Source organism: Cetorhinus maximus, chromosome 9 (assembly GCF_964194155.1).
Source record: "Cetorhinus maximus chromosome 9, sCetMax3.hap1.1, whole genome shotgun sequence".
NCBI lineage: Eukaryota > Metazoa > Chordata > Chondrichthyes > Lamniformes > Cetorhinidae > Cetorhinus > Cetorhinus maximus.
Genome location: NC_135887.1, coordinates 125,230,052 through 125,256,760, shown reverse-complemented (window position 1 = coordinate 125,256,760; position 26,709 = coordinate 125,230,052). Strand labels below are relative to the sequence as shown.

Here is a 26,709-nt window from a genome sequence, read left to right as displayed (position 1 = left end):
AGGGATGGTAATGGTGGTGTCTGGGACATTGGTTGTAAGGTATGATTTAGTGAGTATGACTATGTCAGGCTGTTGTATGATTAACCTATGGGACAGCAATCCCAATTTTGTCACAAGCCCCCAGATGTTAGGAAGGAGGACTTTGCAGGGTCTAGAGGGCTGGGTGTGCCATTGACGTTTCTGGTGCTTGAGTTGACATCAGGTAGTCCATCTGGTTTTATTTCTTTTTGACTTTTCTGCAGTAGTTTGGTACAACTGAGTGGCTTTCTAGGTCATTTCAGAAGGCAGTTAAGAGTCAACCACATTGCTGTAGGTCACGGTAGGGTAGACCAGGTAAAAATGTCAGATTTCCTTCTGTAAAGGACATTAGTGAGCCAAATGGCTTTTAACAACAATCACTGATAGTTTCATGAGACTAGCTTTCAATTCCTTATTTTTTAATTAATCAATTGAATGAATTTATTGGATTTAAAATCCAATAGCTGCTGTGCTGGGATTTGAACACGTACTCAGAGCATTAGCCTGAGTGTCTGGATTAGTAGTAGTGATATTACTGCTATGCCTACCATCTTCTCTTGACTACCCTATCATCTCTCAATGGACACTTTGTATGTGGTGGCACTCTGATGTGCTATTTCTCTCTTCTGCAATGCACTGGCAGGCCCCATCATGGCTGCCGTCTGGCTTTGCAGCTGCCACTCTCCAGGCAGCTCCCACCTCCTGGTAATTGGGTGCCAAGCTCACCACTGGTCCAATTAGCGCATTTACATTTGAAGATTATGTTGTGAGATCGATTATCCAGGTGTCAGATTCCTGTTCCGGATTGAAAATCAAGCCCAACATTGCAGGTCTGTGACCTTTGATCAAAACTGTAAGGTCACAGACCTGAAATGTCACCTCAGTTTCTTTCTCCACAGATGTTGCTAGGTCTGCTGAGTATTTCCAGCATTTTCTGTTTTATTTCAGATTTCCAGCTTCCACAGTATTTTGCTTTTGTATTAGTGCTTTACTAACACTTTAAAAAATATTTTCAATTTCAAGGGTTAGAAATCGTGCTGTAATTATATTTTACAAAGCAAATTCTTCACTTAAAAAAAAACAAAAAAAACTTCCAAAAAGTCATTATCAAAGGAATGCCACCCTGATGGCAAGACCTAATCAGACACATTTGTATATGATGATACCAACACAGGGTAGTAGTATAACCAGAATTTTTTTGAAGTGAATGTCATCAACAGAAAGTAGACGTAATGAAACACAATCATACCTTACCCAGGACTGCAAAGCGCATGATTTATTTACTGCATACGGCTAGTCAACATAGAATAAAAATAAAAACAAGTCATAAGATGGTACTAATTTGCACTGAAGAATATATATAGGGAGTTTGCCACATCTTTATTAATTTACCTAATGATCTAGGGACAGAAAGCTAATATATAAACTTCATCAGTTTATAAAAATAACTGGAAGCCCTGGTTTGCTTTTTTTAACCTCCTCTGCAGTTTGAGAGAGAGAGAGGAAGAGGCAATATGAGTGCAAGTTTGAGAACTTACACCAAAAATAGAATCACAGTTTGAAATCAAGACCAATATTTTTCAGGAATTATAAATACCACAGTCAAAACTACATGTTTAATTAATACAAGTAAAAGTGAACAGCCACAATACCCTTGTAAATTATTTTTGATAGCTTTTTAGGTTTTTAAAACAAGCTAACTTTGTGGTTGTTTTTACTTATTTGGGCATGACATGCAAATTTAATTCAGTCACAAAAACAAATCAATAGTCTGACCTGCTGGATCATTTTTAACACTGAAGGTCTCCAATCGCATGTGCAAATATTTACAGATGTCAACTGCTGAACGTGGCCAGTAAAGTGTTTAGAGGTTTTCAATATATGATATTAAGGCAGCTTTAAACTTCCATGGCAACATAATCCTGCAACAGCAGAGAAATGTTTGATTCTTCTGTGTGTCTCAGAACATTCCTTGAAATAATTTGCTATTACTGAATAGTTAAGGAATAAGTTTTGGGTGGGGGTGGGGGGTGGTGCTGGTGCCGGAGGGGCAAAGTTGAGCTCTTTCTTCCTCTGAAGAAATTTGTATGCAACTGAGTTATGCTGAATCAAGGCTACATGCAAAATTCCTCAGTCAATTGCAACTACTCCTGGTTTATATGCCCATTTAACTCATCAATATAGCCTGGTCTCTCCATGCAACTGACCAAAGTTCGTGGGGTTTCTGCATTTTTGCCACCTCTGAATTGTTGTAAATTTATTTCCCAAAATTTATGCACTAGGGGACTTCCAAAGGTCACCATTTCTGACACTTGGATATTTTTTTTTTAAATTCTCCTTACTGAGATCTGCACTATGTTTTTGAAGGCTTTTTATATATTATCAGAATCTGTTACATTAAAATTAAATTTGCCACAATTCATAAGGTGCCACATAAGAGGTTGTTATGAAGGGACAAAGCTCATGTGATTGGGGCTAATATATTAGCTTGGATTGAGGATGGTTAACAGACAAAACAAAGAGTAGGAATATATGGGTCATTTTCGAGTTGACAGGTTGGAACTGGGGGTGCACTCCAAGGATCAGTACTTGGGCCTTAGCTATTTCCAGTTTATATCAATGACACAATTGTTAAGTGTAACCTATCCAAGTTTCCTGGTGATACAAAGCAAGGTGGGAAAGTAAGCCATGAGCAGGCTTCAAAGAAACATAGACAGGTGATTGTTTGAGTGTGCATATGAAGTTGGACATAATCAAATGTGAAATTATCTACATTGGTCGGAAGAATAGAAAAGCAGAATAATTTTACAAAGGTGAGAGACTACTAAATGTTCAATTGCCGGGGCATTTGGATGTCCTTATACATGTACCGTGTCTCAAAACCGGCAACCTTGGGACTGAGTCCCTGCTGTATTGTGGAGTTTTTCGGTTGGGTGGTTTGGGCCCGGGTTGGGTCAAGGGTTGCTTGGACCATTCGTAGTGCAGACAAAGACCGGCATGCAAAGTCGGCGCGTCACCGTGCCAATGCAGCACCTAGCCCATCAAGCCAGTAAGTTAACTTACTTATTTAATAATAATAAAAATTCATGCATGGCAGCTTAAAAAAATGTCCAGATAGCCAGATTTGAGACACTGTCCGTAGATAAATCACAAAGTGTTAGCATGCAGCTACGGCAAATAATTAGGAAAGCAAATGGTATGTTCACCTTTATTCTAAGGGGATTGGAGCATAAGAGTGAGGAAGATATACTACAGTTATATAGGGCTTTAGTGAGACCACACCAGATGTACATCTTTGGTTTCTGTGTGCAAGGAATGAGATACATGCCTCTGGGTGGTGGGGGAGTGTCCAAGGAAGGTTCATCCCTCACCCTGGCTAAAAAGGCAGGGGATGCCCACCTGGGGGTAAGAACAGCTACCTTGCAGTCATTTAACAGCCAATCAGCAGTTAATAGGCTGGAGACAGGGTTTCTGCCCTCAGGAACAGGGAGTACCACCTCAGAGAACTGCCAGCCAATCAGAAGCTGGTGGCTTTTGATGTATTGATAGTGTCACTTGGAGGGGGTGACTACTGCTGGTACTGCACTTAGGCGATGAGGATGTGAGCTGCGATGGATCGGAACTTTATAAGTCCATGGAGGCTCATCGGTTAAATGCCAGTGGCAGTGGGATGAGGCCCACAAGTGGGCATTAATTGCCCACTTAAGAGCCTCAATTGGTCCACTGGTGGGCAGGCCACCCAGTTCCACTCCCACCACTGGTATAATTGAGGTGGGGGTAGGTGGCAGACAGGCTGCCTGCTGGATTTAACATGCCCGCCCGTATTCAAACCCATCGGCAGAGGAGAATTAAATCCAGCCCGTTGGGTAGAATGAGCTGGTATTCTCTGGAATTTAGGAGAACGTGAAGTGATCTCATTGAAACATGTAAGATTCTTAGAGGGCTTGATAGGGTAGATGCCTAAATTTTTCAGCTGGCTGGAAAGAACAGAGTCTTAGAATAAGAAATAATTTATTTAACACTGAGAAGAGGAGAAATATTTTCACCACAGAGGGTTGAAAATCTTTGACATTCCTTACCACAATAACCTGTGGATGCTCACTGATTGAGTATATTCAAGAATAAGATTGATAGATTTTTGGACACCAAGGGAATTAAGGGATACTGTATTGGGATATAACGGAGAATAGAATTGAGGTAGAAGATCAGCCATGACCTGATTGATTAAATACAACTTTAGAGGCTGTATGGCCTACTCCTTCTCCTATTCGATATGTTCTTAATTGTATTTTCTCGCATAAGTCTTGGCTTGATGAATATGTTTCTTTTTAATGGCATTAGTAAGATAAAGGGAGACTTTAAGGATGATGGTGTGTGTTCTGTGCTTTCCTCAGGACTCAATTATTTGCACAGATTATCAGAAAATTTTGGTGCAAGTTGTTGTTGGCAAAATTGCCGTAGAAACTGGCCATAACATTTCAGCTGAAACTTGGCTGATTTGGTAAATCAAGGGAGTTATCCTTGGTGTCCTGGCCAATATTTATTCCTCAAATCAACATCATTAAAGCAGATTATTATCATTGCTGTTTGTGGGATCGCGTTGCAAATTGGCTGCTGCCTTTCTTAAATTAAAACAGTGACTACTCTTCAAAAGCACTTGAACAGTTGCAAAGTACTTGGGGACATCTGGAGGTTGTGCAAGGTGAGATATAAATGCAGGTTTTTCCCTTTCTACTTGGGCAAAATCATTATCTCATTTAAAACCGATGGTTTAACAACTGCACTAAAATTGCACAGAAAGAAATTTTATGCACACACATCTAGCAGGAATTGAAACTCGATATCCCATTTGGCAATCATTTTAAAAATGAAAGAAGAAATGTTTGGGACAGGTGAGAACATTATAGTCAGACACTCACTGATTAATAAATGCCATTATATGCGATTTATTAATCCCAGCATGAATGTGCTGATATTTACCACTTAGATCAGTTGATTTGGAGAAATTATGTTTAAATTAAAGCAGCACCTTTATGATGCATCATTGGAAAACTCTTGGGTTAGGCAGTCTGCTAACTTTGACCAGGTTACACAGAAATCCCAGGCGTTTTGTTAAAAATAGGTGCCTCACTATTGTAAATGTGACCAGGTTTCTGTTATATTCAGAACCCATAAGGCCTCCTCCGCAATGTAATAGAACAGTCTGTAAAAACATGTACTTGTATATCGGAATTTGTGATGCCAAACTTTCATTGGCTAAAGAAAATCAAGCCTCTGAAAGCTGTATATTGACGATATAAGCCATCCTAAAATACTCCAGGTATCAGGCGGTAAGCCACAGCGTCAGTATAACGGCTCCAGTCTTTGCCATATTTGCTTGAGCAGCGATGTTCATCTCTGATACAACGATGGACCAGCAAGATTGACATGTAGATGATATAGAAATAAGGCAGGAGGTGTCCAAATCCACAGGCCAGGCAGTAGGAAAGTGAACCCATAAGATCTCCAGTGTAGTTAAAATGACGTGCGAGCCCCCAGAACCCACAGATCATCAGCTTACTGTGGTGCCTTTTACCATCACTGGACAAGTAAGAACATTCAATGTACTCGGGCTTCTTGCCCCAAATCTTGCAGTTTCCATCTGTGCGTCTGAAGAGGTCTTTCTGGTGGTTTGTCATTCTGAAGATATAGTAGCCAACCAGCCCCAAGAAAAGGACACTGATTGCATTTGCAGTTGATAGTTGTACTGGATTGTAGACGAGGTATAGACCCTGTGACATTGAAAAGAAAAATAACTTCCAACTTTGCAAAGCAGTTATGATTAAATAGATTGCAAAGATATCCTATACAATTACAGCATTAACAAGTGTGAAATATATATTTTTCCCCTCATCTTTTTTGAGACACTAGCTAGCTTTCCATTCCATGTAAGTGAAGTGTGCACCCTTCCTCATTTGAGCAGCTAAACTGTGATCCCATCTTATCAGAAAATTTGAGGCATTTAGTTGGTAGCATTCATGTCTCAGTCAGAAGATTGTGGCTATTAGCTTCACTTAACATTCTGAAATGTTGGAGGTGCCACTTTTTTGGAGGAGGTGTTAAACCGAGGTCCTGCCAACCTGTTCTGGTGATTCAGGTGGGTGGATGCTAAAGATCAGATAATGCTACTTAAAAAGTAAGAAGCTCCCCAGGGGTGGACAACATGCTGCCCTCACCAAAACCTCCAAAAATAGATAAACCGAAGATTTATCTTAATGCTGATCCTGTACCAGAATTCAATGCCTATGAAGCAGAGATGTTTAAAAGATGTGATCAGATGCTATATAAATGTGTCAATTCCCATCACCCTCCATATATGGGGTTAGGTTCCATACGAACACTGCTATCTCCCAAATTCTTGTGCAGACCCACAGCTTTAAAAAGACCAGAAAGTCACTTCTCTTGACAGTGTGCCCCTTTATGACATTGTGCTTTTGGTATAAACCACTGGAAAATGAAGAGCAAGACGACCTCCCCTTCATTGACATTTTTGAAGGTGTACAGATGCTCAGGTATAACAATATCTTAAGCCTCTGGCTCCTGCTCCCAATCCCTACATAGTCTGTATTCTCCAACCAGACTTTGTGAGCTTTTGGTGCATTTCTGGCACTTAAACATTGGATTTTCCATTTCCATAGCCAATACTACTTGTGCTGTCAGTATATGGGAGCAGAAGATTCCTTCTCGTGCTGACTTCATTTCTGCTCCACACTTTGGGCTGGATTTAATGGGGTGCCTGATTCCCCACCCCACTGGTGAAAAAGTCAAGGAACCGGAGCTGGCTGGAGTGAGAGGTAAGTGAGGGGCCTTGTCAGGGTGGAGGTGGGAGCTGGGGTAGATTGGCTGGGGATGGAGAGAAACTGGGGGTGGGGGAGGTCACACCATCCCCTTTGCCTGTTACTTGTCTGAGAGCTGTCAGGCTGGACAATTGGCGTAAGCCTCTCATGCTGCTGGTTAAATTGTATCAACAGCGAGATGAGGCCTTTAAGTGGGCATTAACGTACAAACATATGAATTAGGAGCAGGAGTAGGCCATTCGGCCCCTCAAGCCTGCTCTGCCATTCAATAAGATCATGGCTGGTCTAATTGTGGCCTTAACTTCACAATCCGCCTACCCCCCGATAACCTTTGACTCCCTTGTTAGTCAAGAATCTATCTACCTTTGCCTTAAAAATATTCATTGACCCTGCCTCCACCACTCACTGGGGAGGAGAGTTCTAAAGATTCACGACCCTCTGAGAGAAAAAAATTTCTGTTCATCTCTGTCTTAAATGGGAGACTCCTTATTTTTAAACTGTGTCCCCTAATTCAAGTCTCTCCCACAAGTGGAAACATCCTTTCAGCATCCACCCTATCAAGACCCCTCAGGACTTTGTACGTTTCAATAATTTTAACTGGCTGGTAAAGCCGCAGTGGGGGCAGGGACGGGTGAGTTGGCAGTGGGCACGAAGCTCATGGTAATTTACAGGCTCCCCACCTGCAAACCCGCCATCGGGGGCTGTAAAATCCAGACCTATTATTGTGCTTAAGGAACGAAAGTACCTTCATCACTCACCCAACAAAGTGAATGCAAACAAATTTGAAAGCGAAGTAACTATTGATATAACCATTTAAAATGGTTTTACCTGCAGAGTGTAAAGGTATGGCAGCCAGACACAGTCACCCCAACCCAGGTACCAGCCAAAATGGTCATGGCAAATATCGATTGTCTTCAGATACCAAGCTTCATTCCAGAAGAAATCCAGCACATAAATTGCCTAAAAATAATCAGTCACTTTATCGTGGTCTCATGAAAAGATAAGAAACATTTGAAAAGGGAAATTATAAATGTTTCATACAGATATGACTTGCATTTATGTAGTGCCTTTATAATGTAGCATAAGGCCCCAAGGCGCTTCATAACAGCGGTTACCAAATAATACATGATTTGGACATAAGGACAGGTGACCATATGCTTGGCCAAAGAGGCAGGTTCTAAGGAGCATCCTAAAGGACGAAAGTGAGGTAGGGAGGCAGAGAGGTTTAGGGAGGTAATTCCAGAGCTTAGGTCCTAGGCAGCTGAAGGCATGCCACCAATGTGGAAATTAACTTGTTTTTGAATGATGTCGCTAAGCGGCAGCATGTAGATGGCAAATAGGATTTCCCTTGCCTCTTCTTCATGGGCAGGATATTGAGTTTGGGGAGTGGGGCCCGCTTGCCGACGTGTAAAATGACGTGGGATGACGTTGGGCGGAAAGTCTAATTGAGGCCATTTAAAAACTAATTGAAGTAGTTAAAGGACCTGCCTGTCCAACCTTAAGGTTGGCGGGCAGACTGGGAGCCCTGGCGGGCTTCAGAAAAATCATGAAACCTCATCCACGGGTGGAATGAGGTTTCATGTAGGTTTTAAAAAATTTAATAAAAGTTGAATTAAAAGTGATGGACATGTCCCAACTCATGTGACACTGTCAGGGAAATTTTATTTGTCTATATTTCACATTTTTGAATTTGGCACCAATCTCCCTGAGGCAGCACTTAGCCTCAGGGAGATGAGTGCGCTCTTTTGTGCGCATGCGTGAAAGAGGGCACTCTCGGCTCAGGGAACCCACTCCGCCCGCACAGGGAGCGCATAGCGCTTCCTGGCGGACGTCACACTGGGGCGCCGATTGGAGGTGAGCCTTCGTGCACCCGCTCCTGCACTTCTCCTCTAACGGGGGGAAAATTCTTCCCCATATCTTTTTCAAATGTTCATCTTCCCTTTTAAAAGCTGTCATGGATTTTGTTCCTCGTACAGAGTCTGGTCAGAGGATTCCTTCATGACAAAAAAAAACATAACCTCTCCTTTTGTTCTTTTTATGTCCTCACTCAAACCAGACCATTTACGACAATTACTTCCACACATTGGTGCCTGCCAATGTTGTCATCCATTGAAGAGTTTCCCAGACCCTTCCCACTAAGTTTGAAAACTATTCTGAGGAAACAGAAACATGCAATTACCTGCAGCACATTCACCAAAATCATAGAATTGGTCACTTGACCGTAGAGCTCTTGCTGTTTGGCAGCAAAGGAAAGGTTAATAAGAGTCCATGCCACAATACCAGGCCGACCATTAAAAAATAGCTTGAAGTCAAACCACATCCCTATCCGTGGGTTAAATTCAATTCCCATCATGTAGTCGTAGAAAAAATTCCCAGTGAATTTGCTAAAGAAAGGGAATAAACATGTTAAAACTGTACTTCCCACTTTAATAGACGAGGCAATATAATACTAATAATATTTTTGTACTGTTATTTCCTTCCCTTCTTTATTAGGTGTTCATTGGCAAATTAATTATGGAGAGCTGGATGCATCTACCAGGGTTCCGTTTAAGACCAAGGCCGCTTTTGTTGTTTACAACAACAAAAACAGCGGCAACATACATTTAAATAGTACCTTTAACATAGAAAAATGTCCAAAGTGCTTCTCAGAAGGACGAAGAAAAATGTAGATGTGTAGACAAAGAGGGGAATATTAGGTGTTGGGGGGGAAGGGGCGGGGGAGTTAAAAGTTTGGTTAAAGAAGTGGGCTTTAAGGAGGGTCTTAATGGAACAATGGGAGGTGAGAGAGCATAAGGATTTAGGAAATTGGAGTGTGTGCAGACTAGGTGACTGAAGGCACGGCTACCAAAGGTGGGGCAAATGGACAGAACAGTATGTACAAGGGAGCGGAACCAAAGCAGCAAAGAGTACAAGGGGACTAGAGGAGGCGGGAGGAGAGCAGGGGGAAGCTGCAATGCTGGAGAATGTTACACACATAGGAAGGGCTGAGGCAATGGACTGATTTCAACATACGGAGGAGGAGTTTAAATTTGAATCACTGGGGCATTAATTAGAGCCAGTGAGGAAAGAGGTGATGGACGAGCAGCAATATGGGCAGGATAGGATACAGGAGGGTGAAGGATGGGCAGCCAGCCAGGAGATCAATGAAATAGTCAAGTCTGGAAGTGATAAAGGCACAGATGAAGGTTTCAGCAGCAGACAGGCTGAACTGGGAAAGTCAATGCTACGAAGATGTCCAGAGTATGGGGCCTGAAGCTCAGTTTAGGATTGGATAGAATACCGTGTTTCTGAAAGTCAGGTTCACATTAGGACAGTTCCCAGGGATGAAATCAGTGGTGAGGGTATGGTTGCCAACACTCCAGGATTGCCCTGGAGTCTCCAGGAATTAAAGATGAATTACTAATGGCAAACCCAGGGGGAAAAAAAAAATCACAGGCGTTACAAATAAGTGCATTTTTAATTTGCATTTATTAGTTATAAAAATAATAAAGGCTCTTTAAGTGGGTATGGCAGTTGGAAATCAAATATTGAAACCTCCAGGTATACATCCAACCAGAGTTGGCAACTGCAGGTGAGGGAAGGAAGTTAGTGGTCAGGGCTGAAGACAGTGCTTAGCTGGAGGAACAAAGTAAAAACAAAAATACTGAAGATCCTATCAAGGGATATGAGGATGGTGCAGGAAAGTCTGGAGGTACAAGATCAGTCATAGCGTGGTTTAATGGCAGAGTAGACTTGGGACAAATGACCTACTTCTGCTCATACTTCCTATGTTCCTAGCTTCTGATGGAAGATCATTGACCTGAAGTGTTAAGCCTACCGTCCTCTCTCCCCAGATACTGCCACAAAGACAGAGTTTTTCCAACTATTTCTGTTTTTATTTAAGCAGGAGGGAGCTGTAGCTCATTCAAATTTAAATGTTGGATAAGCAGTCCCAACAATACAGAGGCAATGGAGGGATCACAAGAGATGTTGGAGGTGCAGAATTAGCTGTCATCAGCATGCTAGTGGAAGCTGGTTCAATAGCCACAGATTATGTCACCAAGGGGAAACACACAAACAGGGAAGAGGTGGGGGCCCATAGATAAATCAGGGGTGCAAACAATGTTCCCTCTAATTTTTCATCATTGTCTGCAGCCAGTTTATTGCACCTGTACAGTACATTCAAGATTGCTGCATGGTCACGCAGCTAAATGTTGGTTGCAAGGAGATGCTTTTGGCAGACATGATCTGCATACGATCAAATGGATTAAGAATGGAACCAAGCTAGGGCATTCCCATTGAGCTGGATAAGGGTGGAGTTGCACTGAAGGAGGAAGACTTGTCAAAAGCTGCAGAGAGGAGGAGAACTTGAAGAGGGATAATGGACCACTGTCACAGAGAATATTTTTTGGCTTTTGTTAGGGTTGCTTCAGCTGTGGGAGGGTTGAAAATCATACCAAAGTTCTCAGTTAGAGGAGATGTGGGCACGGATGCAGCAACATTGGAGAGGAATGGGAGTCTGGTGATGAGGAAGTGGTTTGGAAAGTCAGAGGGGCTAAATTTGGGTGATAACAGCATCCCATTATTATTTTGTAAACTTCTTCAATAAACCTGCATGTTCAGCTTTTAAATGGAGCATTAGAGGGACAATCAATGATGATTACAGCCTGAGAACAAGATTGTCTTTGAACAATACTTCAAAACATTTTCACAGATTAAATTCTTACCAGTCTTTTGCATTACTGGGAAAGAAGTATGCCTTTATCATTGCAAACGTTGCCACAGCGTAGCCCAAGATGTTGGCACACCACAACAGAGGAATCCAATGATCAAACATGATTGTGGGAGAGAACCAATGAAGATAGTTGGCATTGGTAAACCAGAGCACATGGGTAATAATCCAAGCCTGTAGTCCATTGACCTCATATTTATTGATCAGACCTGTAGAGTAAATACATTATTTTAGAGCTCTTGGTCTTTTGAAAACAATTCTGAAAATATTGCAGTAGCCTTCTTACCTTTTCTCTAACAAATTATAGCGAACAACAACCTACATTTATTTAATATGTTTAATGTAGCAACAGGTCCCATGGAGATTCACAGGAGCATTAACAAGCAAAATCCGATACTGAGTCTTAAAAGGATATACTAGTTCAGGTGACCAAAAGCTTGGACAAAGAAGTAGGTTTTAAGGAGTATCTTAAAAGGTGGAGAGAGAGGCAGAGTGACTTAGGGAAGGGAGTTTCGGAGCTTAGGGACCAGGCAGCCGGGTCACTTCATCATTAACCAATAAGACCTGTTGCCATACAACTTAAGGGGAGGCGGTGACATAGTGGTATTGTCACTGAACTAGCATTCCAGGGTAATGGACTGATGGGGACCCGGGTTCAAATCCCACCATGGCATTTGGTGAAATTTGAACACAATAAAAATCTGGAATTAAAAGTCTGATGATTACAACCATGAAGCCTTTGCCAATTGTAAAAACCCACCTGGTTCACTAGTGCCCCTTTAGGGAAAGAAATCATTCTTGCATAGTTCTAAGCTGCCAGTTCAAAAACATTATTAGCAGTAATTTCTGTGCATATCTGCTGCTCAAAAGAAAGAAAGGAGACAGGCATACCTGTATTTATAGCGGCTTTTGTGACCTCAGGATGTTACAGCCAATATAATTTTTGAAGTGTAGTCACTGTTGTAATATAGGATACGCAGCAACCAATTTGTACACAGCACACACTCACAAACAACAATGCAAAAATGACTGGATAATCTCTTCTTGTGATATTAGTTGAGGCCTAAATATTGGCCTGGGCACTGACAGGGTCGGGGGGACAATTCCTATTCTTTGAAATAGTGCCATGAGAACGTTATGTCTCCCTCTGAGAGAGCAGGCAGGGTCTTGGTTTAAGGACACAAAGATGGTACCTTGTACAATAAAGCACTCCCTCAGTATTGCACTGGAGTGTCAGCCTAGATTTATGTGCTCAAGTCTCTGGAGTGGGACTTGAACCTACAACCTTTTGACTCCAGAAGCAAGAATGATAGCAGCTGAGCTGTGGCTAATTCTGCATGAGATTAAGGGTTTTACACCAAAAATAAAGAGCTGTTGCATGTTGATGTGTGATCTCAAGGGTCCATTTGGGCCTCATCAAAATATATCGCACTGGTGCATGCTGAACTGCACCACTCAATGGGGTGCAAAAGGAGTGACCATAGGCAAACCTAATTCAAATCAATCCAATTGGATTTATTTAATTATGAAATGATTCTTGAAATAATCCTGACTTGGGAAAAAAAAAATATATTTGCAGCTTGTGCTGGGAAGGCCAAGTCTTGTGCCACTTCTTGAAGGCTCGCTCAACACAGAATTACCCCCAAGATCACAGCGATCCACCCATTGACCATGAAGAGCAATGATCTCAGCTGACATGACCATGACTCTGCTGAACGTCTCCCCATCAACCTTCTGCAAGGCTAATTATTCCCCCACAAACAAGATCAAGCATGCTTCCTTTCATGGTCCTTACTGTGGTACCACACATGAACATACAAATTAGGAGCAGGAGTAGGCCATTCAGCCTCTTGAGCCTGCTCCACCATTTGATAAGATCATGGCTAATCCGATTGTGGCCTCAACTCCACTTTCCAATCTGCCCCCCATAACACTCGATTCCCTTGTCAATCAAGAACCTATCTAACTCAGCCTTGAATGCATTCAATGACCCAGCCTTCACTGCTTTCTGAGAAAGAAAATTCCATAGAAACCTGGATGTGTTGATATACTCATCAACTGCCATGCAATCAAAATGGAGTCAGAGTATATATGGATGCACTTTGCGAATTTGATATATTAAAAAAAAGCAAATATCTGCTTTAGAACACAAGCAGTCTCTTTCATGTCCAAATGATTAACAGATCATAGTTTTCCTTGGAGAAGAGAAGGTTGAGAAGAGATTTGATAGAGGTATTCAAAATCATGAGGGGTCCAGACAGAGCAGACACAAAAGAACTCTTCCTATTGGTAGGAAGGTCGAGAACCAGAGGGATTTAATATAATTGGCAAAAGAAGCAATGGCGACATGAGGAAAACTTGCTCACGTAGCGTGTGGTTAGTATCTGGAATGCACTGCCCGAGAATGTGGTGGAGGTGGGTTCAATCGAGGCATTCAGAAAGGAAGAATTTGTAGGGCTACAGGGAGAAGACGGGAGAGCGGCACTAGCTAAATTGCTCTTTTGGAGAGCCAGCACACACACACACACAATGGGCCGAGTGGCTTCCTGTGCTGTAACCATTCTGTGATGTTAACAAAACCAAACTTTGTAGCATTAAGTCAAGTGGAATCACGCACTTAACGCAGTCAGGCCAAAGGCTTTGAATAAAAAGAAATCCTAAAGCATTATTCCTGAACAAGATTCCTCCTTTTCCACTACAATGGCCATGTCTCTTATCCTTGTTGCTATCAACAATCTTGCAAGACAATGTGACTTGGATGGATCTTTTATTGTAAGACAAAACAAAATGAGAGATGAATCTCACCTGCAGGCGTGCATGCCCCATCTTGCACTCCACCAACATAGCCAGGCAGGAACTTGTGACAAACATCAGGGACAAACATGTACAAAAACACCTAAAAATTCATGCACAGAAAAAAAAGTCTTAGTAATTGGCAACAAACCAGTTGGAGTGGATAATTTAGGAGGATTTAACTGCACTGCCTGACAGTCTCCTTAGCAGTGGGCACTGCTGGTGGATGGGAAGGAGAGATATTAACAGAACCTATTCAGAAACAACGAGAATTGTAACTACCATTCTAGGGGTATCAGTGGCCGGCAGCATTGCACATGTGTTGTTGGGAGGAGCGCTGTGCATTCAGGTCATTATACTTTAAAATCTTACCTTGTTGGGCATGGCCTAACAGGCAGGCGGATTCCCTTTAAGCTCGTATAGAAACCTGATTTTCCTGAGTTTACCCTGCGCTGGCTTCCTCAGGACAAAGCAATATTGACCTGCGGGCTCAGGTAAGGCGTAAGGGCCCTCATTTGTACACCTGAAAAGGATCCCTTGCCTATTGCAGGCATGGCAACTGCACACCAATTTTTTTGGCCTTTACCAACATGGTGTACAATGCACTTCCATCTTGTAGTGCGTGTATGCTTCATGTCTAACTGATTGGATGCTTAGAAGGCTGCGTAGTGCCCAATAAATTGGGCTCTATGTAGCCCAATATCTTGGTCGTTTTCTGCTCAGTGGTCGTGGTAAGCACACTATTAGACTGGATCATTGTATCAGAGTCAATCCCACTGCAGTTCTGTCTGATCCAGCAACCTAAAAACCATCTCTCATTCGATAAAAGGTGCCTTTCTAACATGCAGTTAACACATGTCCCCATAACCTGGGCTTCCTTACCAAAATTCTGGTTTATTAAACAAACAAATTTAAAATAAAAGCAAAATATCTGCGGATGCTGGAAATCTGAAACAAAAACAGAAATAGCTGGAAGAACTCAGTGGGTCTGACAGCATCTGCGGAGAGGAGTACAGTGAACGTTTCGAGTCCGTATGACTCATCAGAAATGACAAATTTAAAACTTGTCCTGGTCCACCCTATGCTGATGGTGATAAGTAGCTCCCAGACTAAACGAGATGGAAGATTTCGCTGGTAAGAACGAGGATCAGCCTTGCAGGGTTCCATGTGAGGCCCAGCATAAGACCACATAGAAAACAATTATGACTGTTTTATGTGCTTAAATGTGCCGCATCAAAACCTGTGAGAGAGTCTGTTTATGCATTGGATTGTAGTTGAAAAATTGTTTAAATAAAAGATGTATTTTTTTAAAAAGGCAAATGTTATATTTACACGGAGAAGTGCAGCAGTTACAGACTACGACTATGTAGATTTAACTGCCGGATCTTCTGAATGCAGCTCATGGAGGGATTTTTGACGAATTAGTTTTTTGATACGTTTACACATTTTGAGTTTTTTTTTAACATAGCATTCCTCTGTGCTTTTGCCTTTTTTAAAAATTTAAGCAAAGAGTGACAGCAGTATTCTGATTCTGGGTGACTCAGTGTACCCTGTGACTACAAATTAGGAAGTAGTTTTTGACATGGTTGTGGTCATTCTGGGCAGACGAGCTCTACAAAAGTATGCAGGACTCTCAATGGAGACTTTCACATGGTCAAAGCAAATTTGCAACCCTCATCAATTCCGTCACAGCAATGTAAAAGTGAAACAAAATCCATAATTACAAGCTTGACGGAGAAGACTAAATAAAAAAAGCAAGATTTATTTTGTTATTTCTAACACATTTTAAAATATGATGGCAAGTGCTTGTGAGGAAGGAGTTTCTGTGGTCGACCAGCTCAAGCAATATACCACATTGCAAATCACTGTGAAGGAAGGTGTTGCTCAGCAATCTGGTTTAATCGTCAGCACTTGAACTGGCTGGAGCACAGAATGAAAAGAGAGTGCGTGAGGGTTTGCAGGGATCAAAGCTCCAAGTATTATACAAATACAAGGCAGTGTCTGCAGTCTGGACTAAGTTTGCTAATTTTGAAACAGCTTGTAAGTGAGGATTATTTTAAAAACACATCAGACTACCTTCCACGCTCTTGCTCTTCCTCTTTGTCACATGCACATAGCTTGCCTCCACTCAGTAGAGACCACAAAGTGCTTCTCTGTTGCCTCGTGTTCTTAACCCCACAGACAGAATTTATCGTAACGAATAGATGGCTGGTATCTCTTGCCGCCGCAAGAACCGGGAGGGCCTGAAAATTTGGTGGGTTGACGTCGGACCTGATACCCAATGCCTTCCTGCCTCCATTGGAATTAGGTTCTGGGTGGGAAGGCTCATGGTCGACCTTCCCAACGTGCCTCCACTTGAGTCCCTTAAGTGGCCAATTAATGACCAGCTCCGGGCCTCTTCCTGCCTCGGTTGCAATCTTCCCAACGCCAGGCGGGCCTGTTGACATGCGGCCTGCATGCCGAATAAAACTGCAGGCTGCATGTCAGCTGGAGTTGGTAGGGTGGGGGAGGGGGCCTTGATCATTAATCTGTGCATGATTGAGGGCGTGGACATGGAGTAGGGTGGTGGCTGCTGACAGCCACCCACTTGCCCTTGTTGTTGACTCTCATGCCCCCCTCTCCCCACGACCCCTATCCCGCGAGACCCTCACCCCACCCAACAGCACTTTGCTTTTTCCTGGGTTGCCAGGGACTCTGGGGGGTGGGGGGTGTTGTTCCGGCCGCAGCCACAGCCTCCTTTGTGGTGCTGCTGAGCGCAAGAGCTGCTGGCCTCTGATTGGCTGGAAGCTCTTGATGGGCAGTAAGTCATCTTTCCGGGGTTTTCAGTCTGGAGGAAGGCCCACCGCTGTCCACTTAACTGCCTAATGGGCAGAAGATATGGCAGGCCTTCCTCCTCAGAGTCAGCGCGGGTATCCCGCCGCTTTTTTAAGTAGCAGGCAAGGCACCTGCTGAGAAAGGAAGATTCTGCCTGATGTATAAGCCTTCTTAAAAAAGGACAATCAAGAAGCTTATTCATTGCAATGCCTCTCCCGCAATAGAAAGACCCTCTCTTAGTAATGTTTTTAAATCAGTCACAAAATTATATTGGAATAGAGTGGTTCGGGGTGGAGAGCCCTCCCAGTCAGGAACACTGTAGCCCGTGGAAAGCTGCTCCCTTTCACCCCGGCAACAATGGCCACCTCCACATCAACCTCCGATCCCATCCTCCTTGTCCTCACCAACCAGCGCACCCCCCTCGACCTGCCCAACACACTCCTTCACCAGGCATGCCTGGCTGGCCTGGGTGATCCAGGATCCCACTCACCTCATTGCGATAGTAGGGTCCAAGGAACCACCCTCTCAGCTGGGTGCAGCCTCAGCAGTGGCTGGGAAAATTCCAGCTTCCATGACAACACAAATCAAAATACAATTCATGGGGTACATCAGGGGAAAGAAAACTGGCACAAGGGCAAGCCAATCCACTTCCCTGGAATCTTTCTTATCTCTATGAATCCACCTACTCACTGGATAAGCTCATTGCATGGACACAGACCCTGGGACATGTTGTTACAGAAGGTTAAGTGTGAGTAGCATGGATCTGCACAACTTGTTCTGTGGGATGCTAAAAGTTACTCATAGAGATAGGCCCACATGCATCCTTTTGAATTCATTGGATAGGTTGATTGCTGCAGAAGACATGATGAAGGCTAACCTGTTCTGGTCTACATGTGGTCTGCATGTTGTTGAAACGTATCAGATTCAGATGTGAGGTAGATCTTGACTATATATAATATTGCAAAATGGGCAGTAGTGAGTCAGGACCAAGTCAGGATCTGCCCCATGAATTCCTCAGAGGGCTTCATTCAATCTTATGACCCACCAATATGTGCTTTTATTATTGGAAAATAGTTTTCTTAACATTTTTATTGACACATCACATCATAAGCCATTGTCCATTTAACTAAGTCAATCGGCTTGCTGGTTAATGGGTCCCATCTTCTAACATTGGGCAATTTCTGAGCCTTATGCTTGCACCTTAAAGCCAGGTTAGACCTCGTTCAAAGGATTTATTGTTGGTTGGTTTGGACATGTTTGGCTCACCTTCAGGGCCTGGCACAGCCCTTTCACTCCCTTAGTTTTATTTGGGACTCTCATCCATCCAATCTGTGAATTGTTGAAAGAGTTTTCTCCCCACAGATGCTGCCCAACCCGCTGAGTGTTTACAGCATTTTCTGGTTCTTCCTCAATAGATACAATGGGAAGATTTTATGGTCCCCTGAGGGTGCAGGTGGGTTTACAGGTGGTCGGGGAGGGGTGCCTGTAAAATTCTGCGGATGAATTTACAACCGCCTACCCAACCATCCCTGACCTCGTCGTGATTTTACAAGGACGGGGGGTGTAGTGGGCAAGGTTTAGAGCATCCCACCTGCCTTCACCGCTACTGAGGACCTTAAGTGGCCAATTAATGGCCACTTCCTGCCCTGGCCACAATTGTTCAGCCAGAGGAAGCCTCCGGCGGGAAAGGGGGTGGGCGTGGTGCCCCCTTCATGGGCCCCTCCTCCAAGGTCTCGCCCCCTCCCCTCATCACAGCCCAGGTTTCCCCTCCCCCCATCCCAGCCCCCACCGGCCGGCAGATCTCAGAGGCCAGACATCCCCCCCCCCCACCCCCAGGTGACTCCTCAGTGCATAAAATGGCTGCAGGGCAGTTGTCCAGAACAGGGGCAAGTTTCCTGCTGACTTATTTGATGGCGGGGTGGGAAACCAATGTTTTTTTTTAGTTCATGCATGGGATGTGGGTATTGCTGGTAAGGCCAGCATTTATTACCTATCCCTAATTGCCATTGAGAACTTGGTGGTGAGCTGCCTTCTTGAACCGCTGCAGTCCCTGTTGTGCTTATTGTGCCTTGCCATAGCAGTTTAGTACAACTGAGTGGATTGCCAGGTCATTTCAAGGGGCAGCTAAGTGTCAACCAGATTGCTTTGGGCCGGTAGTTACATATAGACCAGGCAGGTAACGATGGCACTTGGGGTTTTATGACAATCTGGTCATTTCATGGTCACCATTACTGAGACTAGCTTTTAATTCTAGATATATTTAATTAATTAAATGTAAATTCACGGATGCCATGGTGGGATTTGAGCTCATATCCCTGGATCACAGGATTACTAGTTCAGTAATAGAACCACCATGCTACTGTGACCTTATTTTATAGATTTTCTTTGTTTTTAAAGTAAAGGTTTTTTGAACACCTTTAAATAATTACATGATATCCTGGTAGCAATCTTAACTGCAGGATGTTTACGGACACCTATTGGACATGTTTTTGTACAAGCTGTGCTTTACTTCCCTTCATTCCTTCAAAGTAACAGTCTTACTGAGGTTGCCTTGTAACTAAACATTCTTTAAGTCTAATTAAACACATATAATGAACTGTCTCTTACCCCATCCACAGGCGATTCATTCTCCACTGAACAATATAGCTCAACTTGGTCAGGGCATCAAAAAGAAATTGTGTTTCTTTGCCCACTGAATCAGCATTGGGCAGAAAACCTAGCCCTAAAAAGGGGAATTGGAATACCTTTTTGGCATCAATCTGTGGAATTATGTCTGTACCACCATTTTGAGACAAGCCTACAAACAGAAACTTACTTGAAAACAGACCCAGATGGTGTAGATTTTAGCAGCTGTCCAGCTGAAGGATGGGGCTCGACTCCAGATGTCACTGACACTCATCTTTCCAGAGTATAAATCAAGGGGCGGACCAGACAGAGCACATTGGTACTGGTCGCAGCACATGACAAAGTAGAAAACAATTAAGGGAGCACAGAGGAGGAGAAAGATAATGGATATCAGGGAAAACCAATCCACCTCCCTGAAAAAAAGCACAGGCAGCTGTTAGACTTTTTTTCAAGTTGAAAAGTTAATTTGAGAATCACCATATAAGAGCAAGAAATGGAACAAGTCAGGTGTACGAAATCAATAAAACTCGGAAACGTGAATACATTGTACACTCCAAAATGCTTGGTACCAATGGATTTTGGAATTTTATGGATTATAGGATGTTACTTTCTCCATGGCAATGCCTCGGCCAATTCGAGTCAACTTGCCAACCAATCAGCACCTTTTATCCTGTTGTGATTGTTTGAAATTTGGCATTCTTGTGTTTGTCCTTGTGAGTGCAAGATAAAAATCTTTAAAACATGTCTCTCTATTCACAAATAATCAAGATTATAGAATGACTTCAGAATACCTAACCACAAATACGTGAATCGGAAAACATTGCAGATACAAATATTTACCTGAAGCATGAACAGTGAGAAAGCAGCAGTAAAAATTATTTTATTTGCCCAAATACTGTATCTTCTATGTTTCTGCTGCCAAAGTAATGTACTAAAATGATGTTGCGAGTTGCTTGGAACTGCTCAGAAAGTTTCTGAACTGGTGTTTCCGAACACTAGATTTCTGGGCCGGGCTTCCGGACTACAGTGTATTACGTAAACTAGTTACCTGCTGGTATGTGTTGGGGTTGAGCAATACAAAACATACAACTCCAACTCTGTCAGAATTCCTTGCCCCTAGTTCAGGAACATTGAAGGCCAATAATAAAAACCCTACTGCCACCCTATCGGAGGTCAACCAACACAATACAGACTGGCGATTGTATCTGCTGCCTTTCAGTAATGCACAGCTCAGATAATCACTAATATACTAAGTATGTCGTCAGCTGGGCGCTCTCTCATCTGGTTCTTAATTCCCTCTTGTTGATTATGTACCTTTCCTTCCACAGTAGTAAGGTTTTCTGTTGACTTGCAAGCCAAATATATGAATTGTTTATCAAACAGACATGCAAAATGCTATGCATGTTTTATGCTCCGAACCCTTTATGCTGTGACATGTTGAACGGGGGAGAGGATGCAGGTGGTGGCAACAATACATCGGCATCATTTCATCTGCCTTCCTGCTTCTTTTCTGAGTGAATGGCTTTCATGGGACCCGCTTTTACATCGACTACAGCAACAACTGACACTTATATAACACCTTTGCTGTGGAAAAACACCCCAAGACCGCTCAGTTAGACAACGATGATCCAAAAAGAAAATTAGGCGGGGTGATCAAAAGACTGATGTAAATATTCATATGGTTCAAAAAGACAGGACAAAGTGTGAAAATTTGTGCTTGTGCCAATACTTGTGGGTTTGTGTATTTTTCATTCCCACAACAGTTTTTGTTCCTCTTTTGTACAGGTGGATGGAGGAAAAACAGAAAAAAATAGTGCAAGTTTGGAAGGCAGGGGACCATGTTGAACTGGCAGTAGTGAATTGGACGTGGATCTGACCAGCTTCTCCATAAATTTATGACATTTGGAATTGCTTTATACCCAATGATCCAAATTTGCCTCATTCAGTGGGTCGAATGGAAACTGAATGTCTGAATTTCCCCTGCAGTTAATCTTCCATTAATCATGCATTATTCACAACGTACAGTTCTCCAGTATTAGGAGGATGATCACAGAAGCACAGAAGGAGGCCATTCGGTTCATTGTCCCTCTGTACCAGTTCTTTGAAAGGGCTATCTAATCAATCCCACTCCTTTACCATAATCCTAGTGGGCAGGGGCCTTCAAATTGGGTAGCAAGTGGAGCCACTGACAATCTGATATTTGCCATTTGGCTATCAGTGAGTATCCAGTCTGGTTGTCTAAATGAAAAGTTTAGATCCGTAAAGTCTACTTTTTAAAATTTATTCGTTCACACAATATGGGTGTCGCGGGCTAAGCCAGCATTTGTTACCCATCTCTAATTGTCCTTGAGAAGATGGTGATGAGCCGCCATCTTGAAACCGCTGTAGTCCCTGTGCTGTAGGTACCCCCCACAGTGCCGTTAGGAAGGGAGTTCCAGGATTTTGACCCAGTGACAGTGAAGGAATGGTGATATAGTTTCAAGTCAGGATGCTGTGTGGTTTGGTGGGGAACTTGCAGGTTCTAGTGTTCCCAATCATCTGCTGCCACTGTGTATAGGTGGTAGAGGTTGTGGGCTTGGAAAGTACTGTAGGAAGAGCCTTGGTGGGTTGCTGCATCTTGTAGATGGTACATCTTGCTGCCACTATGTATCATTGGTGGAAGGAGTGCCAGTCAAGCAAGCTGCTTTGTCCTGGATAGTGTTAAGTGAAAAAAAAAACTATTCTTCTTACCCACAAAACCCCTCCCCACAAGCCCTGCAAAATATGACTTCACAAGATGCAAAAATATTCAACTACAATGAATGTGTTAAAACAAGAACAGAATCTGACTCCAGAGAGCGGTGTCAAAAGTACCATCATCTGGGGAGATGGTGCCTCAGTGGTATTGTCACTGGACTAGTAATCCAGAGACCTAGGGATGTAGGTTCAATTCCCACCATGGCAACTGGTGGAATTTTAATTTAAATCTGGAAGCTAATGCTCCAGTAATGGTGACCATGAAACTATGATCGTTTGTCATAAAAACCCATCTGGTTTACTAATGTCCTTTAGGGAAGGAAATCTGCTGTCTTTACCCAGCCAATCACATGCAGTTAGAGACGCCACATGTGCAGAGATTGCACACACGCAGTGCCCATTTTACTACATGGGGAAAACAACAAGCCGTGTTTTTTATGGCCTCTGAATTCAGGTTTTTTTTAATCCTTTTGGGACCAACATGTGTTTAAGTGAGAAGTTTAACATTTTAAATCGTGAATGAGCGAAGTTTTGGGGCTGTGAACCGTGATCGGGTGTACAAACACATCTGCGTGAGTAAATAAATTTGCGATAGAAGGGGCCACGAATGAAGGGAGTTGGCTATCAGGTTGAGAGAGTAGCTAATAAAGCATACAGTATCCTAGGCTTTATTAATAGGGTCATAAAGTACAAGTGCAAGGAGGTAATGTTGAACTTGTATAAGACACTAGTTTGACCTCAGGTAGAGTATTGCATACAGTTCTGGGTGCCACATTCTAGGAAGGATGTGGAGGCACTGGAGAGTTTGCAGAAGAGGTTTTCGAGAATGGTTCCGAGAGGAGGAACTTCATTTGTGAAGGTAGATTGGAGAAGTTGAGACTGTTTTGCTTGGAGCAAAGAAGACTGGGAGGAGATTTGATAGAGGTATTTAAAATCATGAGGGGTTTGGACAGAATAGATAGGGATAAACTGTTCCCACTCATGAAAGGATTGAGAACGAGAGGGCACAGATTTAAAGTAATTGGCAAAAGAAGCAAAAGCGATATGAGAAAGAACTTTTTCACAAAGTGAGTGGTTAGGGTCTGGAATGCACTGCCTGAGGATGTGGTGGATGCAGGTTCACTTAAGTATTCAAAAGGGAATTAGATAATTATTTGAAAAGAAACAATCTGCAGGGCCACAGAGAAAAGGCAGGAGAATGGCACTAGGTGAAATGCTCGTTTGGAGAGCCGGTGCAGACCTGATGGGCTGAATGGCCTCCTTCTGTGCTGTAAAAGTTCTGTGATTCCATGATATGGATAGATATATTTATATCCACACAGCTCCAAACATACATATATACAATGGGATAGAGTCACAATGACACCGAAGGAGCCCATTCAGCCCATGGAGTCCATCCTGGCTCTCTGTAGAGCAATGTGAACAGTCCCGTTCCTCCGCTCTGTCCCCGTAGCCCTGCAGCCTTATTTTCCTCAAATGCCCATCCAGTTTCCTTTTGAAATGATTTATCGTCTCTGCTTCCATCACTCTGGTAGACCGCAAGTTCCAGCTTTTTCAGTGGAATCAAGTGAAAGCAGCCAGTACAAAATTAAAAGGAAAATTGGGGAATTTTAAACAAAAGTTACATCAAAAAATTGAGTATTCCGCGATCGTGATGCTTGAAGCTGGCCCCACCCACAAAGTTGGCTACACCCTCAGGTTGAAGTAATGAGACAGTGAGTTTCTGCCGATTGCATCCGTTTGCAGTTGTTTGAGGAGGCTCTTCAAATTGTGCTCATATTTCTTGGGGCACAGGCACTAGCAGACGTGCTTTATAAGTTATTGGCCCGGAGTTTGCAGTCAACAGTGAAGCAAGGACGCTCACCACTGACCTCAAAGAAAGCCTCGCTGAGAGATCTAGCGATCTCTCTGGTTGGAATTTCATCTCTATCACTGTGCAGTGATAACTGCAATGGAACACAAAGTTCTCTGCTGGAGATTCCACAGTGGAGCTGGAGTGATGTTATCAGGTTGTCCAAGCAGATAATAATATTAAAGGATTTTCAGACAACAAAACAGGAAACAAAAGGCAGCAAAATAAAGTAACTTTTAAAAATTGTTACATTGAGCAAATTAAAGATTGGGCATACACATGGGGTGAAGATAGAAGATGAATATTTTGAAAAAAAAACTTTTTTAAAAAATTAAAAATTTAGCTTCAAAAATCTACTAATCAATCAATTAATAATGCTCCGTGAATAAAATTATATGTTCACAGCCAGTTCAGTGTAGGACAAATTTAATTAATCACATCACCGTTAAAACCCTGTTACACTGGATTGAACAAGGTGTAACTTTTTTTTAAAAGGGATTTCTAAGAACGAGTGGGAACGTTGAAGTCCTCACTGATTTCAATCATTGCTTTCTCCGGGTGGGGGTGGCAGGGAGGGGAGTGGGAGGGGAGTGGTAGGGGAGGATGGGACCACAACATAGATTGTGGTAGTGCACTGAGTGACAGACCACAACTTCAGACTTTTTCATCAAACCAGTGCATCTCAACTTCCAGAAAACGTTGCTGGTTCATTGATGAATTCATGTTAGTGGTTACACTAATACCAGGTACATTTTAGCAGAAACTTGAAACTCCAATTGCAGGCCCAGTTTGGACCCAATTTCCCAATTATGCCCAAAGCGAAAACTTACTCCTGTATATTTAGAGGGACTGGAAATTAATGTAATGATATACCAATTAAAACTACAACACAGTCTGGTAGTAGAACACACTGAGTCTTGTTTATCCATCATCCCGCTGCTTCCTGACCTGACCTGGCTCCCAGTCGGCAACATCTGAATTTTAAAACCCTTATCCTTGTTTCCAAATTGTGCTATTGCCTTGCCCCTTCCTATGTCTGTAACCTTCTCCAGCCTTCTGAGTTCTCTTCAGTCCTCTAATTCTGGACTTATGTGCATCCCTGATTTTCATCACGCCACCTATCCTAATGTCTCCTTACATAGTTCAGTGTCAAATTTCGATAATTCTCCCATGAACTGCTTGCTTTATATAAAAGTAAGTGGTTGTTTTTTCACAGGATGTGTGTATTGCTGGCAAGGCCAGCATTTGTTGCCCATCCCTAATTGCCCTTGAACTGAGTGGCCTGCAAGGCCATTTCAGAGGGCAGTTAGGAGTCAACCACATTGATGTGGGTCTGGAGCCATGTGTAGACCAGACCGGGTAAAGATAACAGATTTCCTTCCCTAAGGGACATTAGTGAACCAAATGGCTTTTTAAAAAATAACAATCAGTCATATTTGTCATGGTCACCATTACTGCGACTAGCTTTATATTCCAGATTTTTTATTGATTGATTTTAAATTCCACCAGCTGCCATGGTGGGATTTGAACCCCCGCTCCCCGAAGATTAGCCTGGTACTCTGGGTTACTAAATCACCAACATTATTTCTTATTGATGCAAGGACCTTGGGAATATAAGACTTAAATCCCGGTTGCCCTAACTAATTTGAATGTATATGCAGATTTTCCTTCAATTGTACATTTTCAAGATTGTTCAGCACGAAAATTAAAGGAAAATAAATGGATAATTAGAATAAAATTTCACTTACATGGTGCCTTATTTAGCACTCAAAGCACTTCACCAAGAATGAATTGGTTAGAAATTCTGTTATCGTTTTACACAGGTAAATATACAGTATAAATCCCACACACACCACTAGGCCACAATGCTCTCAAGATCGTCCCCATGTGGTGAAGTCTCGTTGTATGTTTTATACCCATTTTCTTACCAGGCTCTGCCCCATTGCGCCACTTCTTCCTTCTCACTTGAAACAAGGCCATTTGCAGGATTCTTGCTTTGCCTTTTTACAGCTCCCAAGGGTTGTGTGGCAGTCATGGCGGTCTGTTACAAAAGGACAACTAAAGGTTGGTTTATGTGCAAATAAAGGCATAGTTATTATTCACAACAACATTGGCAGCCCTGCAACATAAACAGGTCATTGTGGCTGCCAATTAGATGGTTATCATCTGACAGGGACTTCAGTGCATGACAATCTTCAAGTAACCAGATCAGCAGAGAGTTCTCAATTGAAATCCAAGATTTGGTTTTACTCATGCTACAAATTCTAAAAATCAAAACATTTCAGCACTTCCACAATAACTCAGTCAGTATAAATATTGAAGTT

The 26,709-nt window shown here is 42.7% G+C and overlaps 1 protein-coding gene across 1 annotated transcript; it reads right to left on the bottom strand.

Moving 5' to 3' along the window:
- Positions 1–1,264: 1,264 nt before the first annotated feature.
- dhcr7 (7-dehydrocholesterol reductase) lies at positions 1,265–26,422 on the bottom strand. The gene is made up of 7 exons (XM_078549498.1): positions 26,314–26,422; positions 19,988–20,210; positions 14,371–14,461; positions 11,561–11,774; positions 9,034–9,238; positions 7,683–7,814; positions 1,265–5,789 (listed from the first exon to the last, which is right to left on the bottom strand). The coding sequence occupies exons 1-7, from the start codon at positions 26,418–26,420 to the stop codon at positions 5,325–5,327; spliced, it is 1,437 nt and encodes a 478-aa protein (XP_078405624.1). The 5' UTR covers positions 26,421–26,422; the 3' UTR covers positions 1,265–5,324.
- Positions 26,423–26,709: the final 287 nt, after the last annotated feature.

Coding starts and splice junctions, on each gene's coding strand:
- dhcr7 (XM_078549498.1), bottom strand. CDS start 26,420: ATGACTGCCACACAACCCTTGGGAGCTGTAAAAAGGCAAAGCAAGAAT. Junction 20,211..26,313: donor GCGCAATGGGGCAGAGCCTG/GTAAGAAAATGG, acceptor GCTTTTTTTCAG/GGAGGTGGATTGGTTTTCCC. Junction 14,462..19,987: donor CCATCTGGGTCTGTTTTCAA/GTAAGTTTCTGT, acceptor ATGAATTTTTAG/GTGTTTTTGTACATGTTTGT.